This window comes from Tuber melanosporum, assembly GCF_000151645.1.
Source record: "Tuber melanosporum whole genome shotgun sequence assembly, scaffold_42, strain Mel28".
Classification (NCBI taxonomy): domain Eukaryota; kingdom Fungi; phylum Ascomycota; class Pezizomycetes; order Pezizales; family Tuberaceae; genus Tuber; species Tuber melanosporum.
In genome coordinates, this window is record NW_003299087.1 from 599,131 (window position 1) to 609,212 (window position 10,082).

General features: G+C 46.4%; 1 protein-coding gene across 1 annotated transcript; it reads left to right on the plus strand.

The window, feature by feature from the left end:
- Nucleotides 1-8,651: 8,651 nt before the first annotated feature.
- GSTUM_00008135001 (uncharacterized protein) lies at nt 8,652-9,873 on the plus strand (the record flags this gene model as incomplete). Its single annotated transcript, XM_002839861.1, has 3 exons — nt 8,652-8,826; nt 8,917-9,032; nt 9,091-9,873. The coding sequence occupies 3 exons, from the start codon at nt 8,652-8,654 to the stop codon at nt 9,871-9,873; spliced, it is 1,074 nt and encodes a 357-aa protein (XP_002839907.1).
- Nucleotides 9,874-10,082: the final 209 nt, after the last annotated feature.

Below are 10,082 nucleotides of genomic sequence, written 5' to 3' on the forward strand. Positions count from 1 at the left end.
TAGGATATAACTAAGATAGATATGTATAATGAAGTGTGGGCCCCATAAGGAGGCCCGAGGTGGGTGTTGGAGACCAGGGATTCTGATTCTGGGTGTGGTTATCCTACCTAGGGTGGTTCCTAGGTATCGGATCTCGGTATTCCTAACATTTACTGACATTGTCAAGCAACCAAGAAGCAATCTTATCAATATAAATTATTCTATCAACACATCTTCTTTATACTATCTTTATTGTCCTCTTAAGTAAGTTCTTAGTTGTTATAAAAGAAAAGAACATTACTGTGCCTTCTTAGACAATCTCCTTCTACATCTAAGATTCCAGTCTAAGTCATCTCAATGTACACTAGAGTTGGCTTCTACCTAACATATTTATACTCTAGTCTTTTCCTATCAGTTAGTTGAATTGTGAGTCAGAGAAAGTTGTCGAGAGAGTCATTGAGGGTCTTGTTAGTGAGAGAGAGACAGAGAGAGAAAAATTTTCATACCCCTCTTTTGACTGCCGCCTGAAAGCCTTGGTGTTTTGCTTTGACTGCATGATAGTCTGTGATCGCATACCCACCCCTGGTAATGGTTATCATTGATTTTACTGCTCTGGAAAGTTATCTTTTCTAGTATAGTGAGGGCGAGAGTTGGTATTTTTGCAGCGTTCGCCTAGTTTATAACAAACTACACCCCGAAACCGCTCTATAATCCACGCATTATGCGACGTGACAATAGCATTTTTTCGAGGTCGCTTGGGCGAACCTTCTGCACCTTACCCCAGAATGCCTCGCCAAGACATCCAATTTATATTAAATTTTGTAGCGTACCGGTATTGCTGGCCCTCTCTTTTCATCATTCAATAAGAAATGGGTTGCGACAATCGCTTACAATATTTCAAGAGACATATCCAAAAGCAATTGCCTAAAAGGCCACATGTTCAGTCGTTGTGAGTAGGTATTGTTCTCGTGGTACAAAGAAGGGTATTATATGAGAACTTTACGGAAGGTGCCGCAGAAATCGGTTTAGAAATTTAATATATCAGAAGCATGATATATGTTTATCGTATTTCTTCTGAACTATGGGCATGTGAGCTTGGTAAGGTTAGCTGCGATGTATTCTTCCCATACAGAAACCCTGGTCCTAGTAGGTACCTTGATGGAGAGAACATTCCACGCCTCACTACTCTAAGAGAATGGAAGAACAAAAATTACAGACTTTCCTATCCGGGTGCCATTCTATCCGGGTGCCATTGCAACAAATCGCTCTTTCAATGCTCTCCTATGATGTTCCCACCCATAGTTGTTGGGCAATGACAGCTTGAAAGCCCCCGATTTTGGTGTGTTTTGGCATCAGGTTATTCTAGCATCTTGCCAGTACGCATGGATCCACAAGCAGTTTTTGAGTGAAAATAACATCACGGTCAAAATACCCGCAGCCGAGGAAACCTTCAAGATCTTGTTCAAAACTAGTAGCAGATTATATGTACTATCCGGATCGACAGGACACTTAACATATTCGTTGTCTCGGGAATCCGATATTGCAGTTCCGCTATAATCATCCCCCCATCAACAACCCCATTCACCCTTGCTCCTCTAGGAGCAGCCTGAATGGCAACATGGCATCTGGAAACCCCGTCTCGGAGTATCATATTGAACGGTGTGGTGGCGCCGCCCTCTTTATTATATCAAACAATTGTTATTCCTTCCATGGCCTTTCTCCCCGAGAGTGGCCCTAAAACCCCTCCTTTGTGTCCATGGTGGTTGATATGTACCCCACTATCTTATGTAAAGAGGGGATTGAATGTTTCATCGTCTTATGCGTGTGGATGAGTGTTCTCAGGAGAGAGTATTAGAACTTGAAGGTCGATTGCATTTACAACCCATTGGCAGAGCTCCGGAACCAGAGTTGTGGGAAGGGGGACCGCAGCGATGGCCTCGAAGGTCGCCTCCGTTCCAATTCCCACAGGGGCGGCATTGGAGTTTATTCTCTGTGGGTTGACGCAAATTCCTAAATTTATCCACTAGCCTGACAGTACTCTTGTACTCTTGGTGGAACCCAGACCGATAGGTTGTTTGGAGCGGGCCATTATATTTGCGTAATTCTACACAGAATTTGGCATTATCAAAGGGGAGAGATGCTGAGAAGACGGCAGAAATTCCCTTGAGCGGCATAGACTGTGGGATTGGGGACTGCACCGATGAAGGGGAGCCTTTGGTGGGAGTGCATGTTATGTTCTCGTGCGGCTTGCACCATCGCATCCCCTCTCCATCTGAAACAGGGGCCCTTGTCCAGTGCGGGTGCTGGTTTTCATATAATCCAGGCTAGCTGTGTCCTCTCTAAAAACAGATTTATCGGCACACTCTCTTTCGTCGGAGAATTTCCCGAAACTTACCGTACTGTATCACCGCGTTATCCATCATTCTTGGGGAACTTTCGTAACTCAAAAAAAATGCCCGTAAGCGTGTAGTCCTGCGTGATGTCCTGGCAAGTATGCTCGGATAAGATCCTCATCGCCGATCCACCCTTTGCCCCGGATATACTGATCCCATTGGAATCTCTGGCTCGTATCTTCCAGTAAATCGCGATTTCAGACTATAACATGATTTGTGTTCCTAATCCAGGGCTTGACCGGAATGACTACTGTATGTTGGTATCACGCAATGGAAGATTTAAAAAACAATAATGACATGATCGCAATCAAAGCGGAATGAGGGGTGCTTCGCCGGGTGCGATCTTGGAAATCGTATTTTGAGATTATCATAATTTCGAGATAAAACATGCGTTCTCAAATCGCTGAAAAACGCAATTTGAGATCATGGTTGTAGGCTGCTAAACACCCCCCAATCTATTTTACGATAACCCTTATTATATCATCATGCACAATCACTCGCATATAGTGTATAATTGAACGTTTACCAGAAGCCCAGGGCTTCCATTCTCACAAATTCCTTTAACAATTCTTTTCTTCAAGGTAAATTTTTTTTTCCCCATAACCCTTGTAACTTCGCCCCCCCTCTCGAGAGCAATGTCGTGTTCACGATCGATCAAGCCCTCGCAGGAGTTTTCATGGCTCATCAGCAAACCAACTACTTAGCAGATCGACCCCCATGTAAACACACCTCCTGCGCTCCTCACATACCCGCAATTACTTACAATCGGTGCTCACGGCACTCCCAGCCCTGGCGGCCCTAGGTAGAGATTGCTAAGACTGGACCGGATGAGACCCCATTTCGTAGCCCATCCGGTCCCGCTGGCTTGGAGGGAGGGTGGCAGGTTTAGGTAAGGGCCACTGGTCCAACAAGGTTGGACATTGTTTACCGGTACACCCCTTGCAGCTAGACAACACCAGCGAGTATCTTGCTAATGTCATGCACCTTGCTGGGTGCTCCGGAGCGCATGGGCCCCCTGGGATGCTGGTGAAGGATGCTTGGCCTTCACTAAGGACCCTATTATTACCCAGTACCCCCGTACAGTACTCTAAAATGTACATTTGAAGCGGGGAATCCAAAGGAATTTGGTCTGGTATGTGAGCTAACTAACGTATAAAATGTTTCAGAATGCTGTTGAACGTGGCTGTGGCCTGCTCTTCCTGGTCGGGAAAGTGGCCAACTTATGCACCCTACCCTATTCACTTGTCTCGCCCTATGGCGCCAATAATTGCAAATGTGCCTTCCAATCCACGGTGTCAATAGATGTGCGGTGCTAAAGATCGCAATATCAAAGATTTAAAGTACGTGCTTCAAGCTCCCGCTGGAGATCCAGGACAAGAAAGAAATCCCCCCCTATACGTAGACAGATTGAATATCCTAATATGGCCCGGAATAAACAGCATACCCGTTCTACCCCAAAACGCAATATTACATATGCAGAGAACTAAATAGTGGAGAATGACGGTATTTCAACAAACGATTGAAGAAAATATCGTAAAGCAGTACAGTGCTTTACAAGTAGGCTGGCCCGCGGTTCCGGTGACGGCACCATAAATCTTCCTATGGAGGTCTTTCGAACCCTTGGGTCCAGGAACAAAAAATATCATAACATTATCATAGTAACATTCACAGCGCCATCAGAACTACCCTATCTCCGTGCCCGGAGCTCAGGGATTCCCGGAAGGAGGCCCAATACCCTCGGGTGGGCGGGGAGCATCTTGGCGGGTGTTTGGCAACACGGCGTTTGAGTGGTGTGCGTTGCCAGACACCTAAGGTGATGGATATGTAATCCCAGTAGGTATGTTATGGGGGTTTACCCTGATGTGTGGGAGTTTTCCCTTCCTGTATTTAAGCAGGAGCAAATCGGTCATGGACCACTAAGTCGAACACATTCCCTCTTGCCTCCACAGAAGTGTCTTCCTCCACACAACACAACGATCCGCTGCGTACGTTCGCTATCATAAGGCAGATTGCGGAAGTTGGGGTCCGGGAAGGAGAAAGTTAGTAACCAAGAAGAGAGGATAAATTCCGATTAAGAAACATTAATTGAATATGACATGATATTATAAAGCTGGTGTTAAAGTAGTGTTTATGGGCCGAATATTACCCCACAAAGAGGTCGTACGAATTGCAGCTTCAAAACTGTATCATAGAAACCACTATTTGGAAACAGCAGGCAGCCAAACACGTCAACCTCCTAAAACTGTGGTTTGAGTGGGTTTAGCGCTCAACAGTTGTGCTGCCAAACACCTCCTTAGTGTCTTTTTTTGCGAGAGGCAGTAGCCATGGAAGAACAGGGTGTTCGAAGATTGGGGACTGGAAAAAAATGAATTCATAACGCTCCACGAACAAAATCAACAATAAGGGAGCCTCACCAGGCTGGTTCAGATCTGGGATGTGTTATGTACAGTACATAGTTTGGTTGCCAGTCGGAGTTTCAAAGCGAGGGGTGCTGTCAATTTAAAATTTTTCAAAGCTGGAGACCGCACCTTTCCCGTTCTATCGAGCTTGACGCAAACTTACCAGCTGCCTCTGAACCACCAAACCATCATGCAAACCACTTCTAGAGCCAGCGCTTGTACTGGTACTGTAAATGCCGCAGTTCATCTTTCCAGTTCGCAGTTCGTGAACTACGGATCGCCTATTTGAACCGCCCTGAACCGGAATGGTGAGATTCCCTATGGTAAAAGCTGCCCCAAATTGTTCAAGTAGATTGTGACCCCTCGCCTCCTGTTTGTACTTTCTCTTCAAAGGAGATTCTAGTGTTGAACAGGGAGCCACTGAGAGTGGGTAAATAGTGAGGGGCTATTTTGGGTCGAAGCGATACACTGCCACTATCCAAGCACCGCGGAAAATGGCCAACACTTGTGATATCGAACACCTTGAGTATATCATGTGATCTCTTGGAATAGTTATACCTAGGCGATTCCAACAATTGATCTGAGGCAGAATTTAGTTAAAAACAAGGTCAAATGAAGGCTTGAACTGGCTTTCAAGTTAGTGTTGAAGGGAGAATAGCATTACCGCAGGCATTAAAAATTTCTATACTCGAGCAATGGGGGGCCCACCACTAGCTTGTGTGGTATTAGTAATGTACCCAGCAGAAAAGTTCCCTAGAGTCACTAAGGAGTCGCCAAGTATCATCCCCGAGATCCTCCGGAGCTACAGTAGTGACCCCAGAATCCAACCGACCTGCTTTAAGCCCTTCATACTTTGACGTCATATGAAAGCCATGGTATTATACCGAACTGAAACCTGGATAAAATTCTCTCACGGTTATGAAATCGTGTTACACATCTGAACGTCCATCAAAGACCGCCCTTACCGCCCCATATTTCGTGCTGGGAGGCTAAATACACTTGCATTTGCCCCAAATCCACTCAGCAACATACATCTTTCCTTGGCCTTTCACGCGGGGGAAAATCTTCCTAAGCGGACAAACGCCTCTCAACCTGTCAGCGTCCCCGACTCATAGAAATGCAGTGAACCCGAGATAACTACATAGCCGGTTATAAAGTGCCGTACCGTGGTGCTAGGTAGGAACGGGATTTGTGAGGTTCCGAAGTGGTTCCGAAGTTGGTTGACGCTTTGGGGGACTGGGCGTGCTCATTAAGAGGAGCGTTGGGTGGGGTTAGAGTTCCTCCCAACGATTAGCTCGGTGCATAATGTACTTACCAGTGCCACTTCCCCATGCTCAAGTCAAATGACATGATTAAATTATTGGTTGACATCTGGCTAGAATTGTTAAATCCGCGGTTCTGGTCCAGATATGAAAGTTTGGGCTGAAAATATCGTATATCATACCTAGTCAAGGCGATAGCTGAATACAAAGTGCTGCTTGCTGGTTTAAATGAGCATATTCCTCTTGCGACACGGCCGGCCTAAAGTATTGTACTATACGAGTAGTTGGAGAGCATTCGCAACCACTCACACCCGGTATCGGTATCTCTCCAATACCAACCCTATCCCCCAGCAAGCCATTATGGCCATGATTCCGGGAAAGTCTTAAAATCCCCTTTGCCTATGGTACACTTTATCACTCACTTACACCCCCCAATTGTCCTGGAGTTTTTCTCCACATTCCAACAGTTCTCTCCAATGTCGGACAGAGAGGGCAAATTCTACCACGGCAGATTATGTCTAGTCCCATTTGGCGTTGTGCCAACGAGTTATGTTTGCTAATCTACAAGCCAGCCAACCATACGCAGAACACAAAAAAAGCTCAATCGGTTTCCCCTTCTCAAGACTCTCCTCATCCGCCCTACTTGTCGAACAATACATAATCACCATACATCACTCGAACAACAGTTCTGGGGAAGAAGAAGCGGTTCACAGGTGCAGTTAGAGGCCTAGGAAACCACATATGATATCAGAATAAGTTTGTGTTTTCCTTCCCGTCATTTGTGAAGGAATCCCCGCCAAAAAGAAAAAAAGAAAAAAAGAAAACAAAGACTTTTAACCCACTAATCATATGATACCGACTAACCCCGTCTACAAGTAGCTACCGGTATTTGCACAAGTTCGATGACAGCACGAGCATCATCGGGCCTTCTCTCGTAAGCGAGTTGAGCGAGACTCGGGATTCGCGGGGGTCTAGGCAAGCCGCTGTTTCATGGGCTGCAAGTTTTCAGACCGCTCAGAACCTACCGTGATTCGTGCGACTAGCGAGCGTTTGGAGTGCTTCTCCTACCATAAAAATTCCTTAAAATTCTAGCCAATTTCGGAGCCGATCAGCAGAAGGGTTGTTGATGGTGAAAAGGTCCAGCGATCATCATGCGAGCGCAGTATAATCAATACTCTGTGCGTAGCACTTTTGTTCTCCCAACTGCCCAAGACAAATTTTGTATGTTTGCCTGGGAGTCTGTATACAGCACCCATCCGCTCCCCTCTTTCAGGTGATACTTGTACACCCTGTAATTTTGTTTCCGAAGATTTGTGGATTTCGAATTAGTACGAGTAGTTTCTAGGGTGCGAAATCCAACCAATTAGAGACCCCCGATCAAATCACAGACCTATTTTGAAAGGGAGGGTTTCTATTGTAAGGTAGAGAGAGTATCAATTCCTCCTCCCTATTTGGTAACACGCGTCTCAAGCACCCAACTTCTCATCAGCTCTTCACCCATGACAGGAAAGCGTTAGGTGAGTGTATCATATCATAAAGGACAAGGGTGCAAGGGATTCCTAGACTATCAACATCCCACGCCAAGAGACGAGATTTGATGGGGGTTTGTGTTGAGCTTTAGTGACACTGAAACGGACTGAATTGCTGGGCTCGACTCATGATAATGAATACTCTTTTAAGATTATCCGCATATCGAAGGGTCAATTCCAGCGACCGTAGCCATGGAATTGTACTCGCGACAATCGGCCGCCCAAGCGAGCACTATGCCTGCGCTGTACTATACCCCTACTTGGGGGGAGCTTTCTGTGGGAGGGAAGGAATGAGAGTTGGCGGCTCGATTCGTATCTGCCGTGAGCACCTTGGTGGTTACCTCCCCACCCTAGAGTTGTGTTACCCGCCAAGGTGCCTCCAGACACCATCGAGCCACCACACCCCACCGTTTAGTGACATCCATGATCATACCTTCAGCCAACCCTTCCTGTATCGCCGGACACCTAAAACCGACTCTCTTATTCCCACTACCTGGGAGGCTACACATACAAAATTTAGCGCTTTGGCATAATTTTTTACGTATATGCAAGTTGTATTCCTCAGCACCAAAATTCTCACCTTACCCTTCTCAACCAATACTCGCTCAATAAAAAATTAGAATCCGTAGAATTAAAGAGGAGCTGATTCTGAACAGTTCCATCAAATTACTTTCCCGAAAAGCCTTATTGTTGCTGTGGAGAGCTTGTTTCTGGTTTTTGTTCTGGGGGGAGTCGATATCAGATGCCCAGCACCATACAAGGCGAGTGTGCTCTCACTCATGCAGTATTTTTTTTTCGGTTTTTAAATAAGTAGTCTGTTTTACTTTTTTTTATAAATACATATCCTAACACCCACCTTCCCACCTTCCACTTCTTCACTTGTACCCTACTTGTATGAACGCCGAGCCCAAGAACTGCTCGAATATCTCTCCTCCCGTTACAAACCAATACTAACTCATCACCAAACACTCAGTCCTTCTACAGGGGAATCCGCACCCATCACGCCGTCTCACTCGACCATCCAAACTTTCCGGCAGAGACAAAGAAACAGGCCCGAACTGAGCTCTCCTGTCCCAAGAAGAAAGAGAAATGGCTGCTGCGGCTGCTGTGGAGTTGACCGGTTTGGCTTTGCGCCAGGTTGCGGACGGCGAGGTTGGTGGAGCGGAAGAAACAGTACCAAAGTGTGGAGGTGGGAACGAATACGATGGGAGGATGGGACTGAGGATATCTGCCGTCTTTGTCATCTTGGTTGGATCCACGTTTGGTTTGTTTTCCCTTCCACAATCGCTCCCCGGAGGAGAGTGAGAAAGCTATGGAGAAGAAGGGAACCAGCTAACATGTTTGCTCACAATAGGCGCGTTATTCCCAGTTATGGGGAAGGTCCACCCACGGTTTAAAATCCCGGAATGGGCAATGATGTTTGCCAAGTACTTTGGCTCAGGCGTTATCATTTGCACCGCATTCATTCACGTTAGTTGAAAATTCACCCAAAAACTTATCGACAAACTAACAAGCGAAAAAAAAACAGCTCCTCACACCCGCTAACGAGGCCCTCACAGACCCATGCCTCACGGGCCCAATCACGGAATACCCGTGGGCGCAGGGTATAGCGTTAATGTCCGTCTTTGCTGTGTTTTTCGTGGAGCTACTGGCTACGCGTTTCGCAACCTTCTCAACCAGCCACCTCGGGTACGGTATGGACAGCACTTCCTCCGACAACCCAAAAGAGCGTTGCAGCGATTCCCCCCCCAACGGCGCCGCTGACCCAGAAACCCTCAACTGCGTGAATGCTGAGGTTATGGAGAACTATGCAGCCCAGATGATTTCCATTTTCATCCTAGAATTCGGTATAATCTTCCATTCAATCTTCATCGGGCTCACACTCGCGGTTTCGGGAGAGGAATTCATTACACTGTATATCGTGCTTGTTTTCCACCAGACATTTGAAGGCTTGGGGCTAGGGGCCAGGTTGTCGATGGTGCCATTCCCGAACAAGTGGATGCCTTACGCTATGGGCCTGGGCTTTGGTATTACTACTCCTCTTGCTATCGGGGTTGGATTGGGAGCTAGGTCGACCTTGGACCCCGCCAGCCGGACTGCCTTGATGTTGAACGGGATTTTCGACGCTATTTCTGCTGGAATATTGCTCTATACGGGGCTTGTGGAGCTTATGGCGCACGAGTTTTTGTTTAGCAAGACTCTGAAGAGTGCAAAGATTTCCTATGTTATGATGGCATTCGCGTTTATGGTGTTGGGGGCAGGTGGGTTATCCTTCAGCTTCACAAAAATCCCCAGTATGGACCGTCGCTAACATTTTTGTTTCTTATCAGGACTTATGGCGCTACTAGGAAAATGGGCTTAGGAATTTAATGTATTTTACTCATAATCTTTTGGCCATTGCCGCTGTTAATGTTTCCTCCATCACACCTCAGTTTCTTTGATGTTTTCGCACAATTTCTCTGGCGCTATCCTTGATGTCCATTAATTTTCATGAAGTGGATTTTTTCATCGCTGCACGCC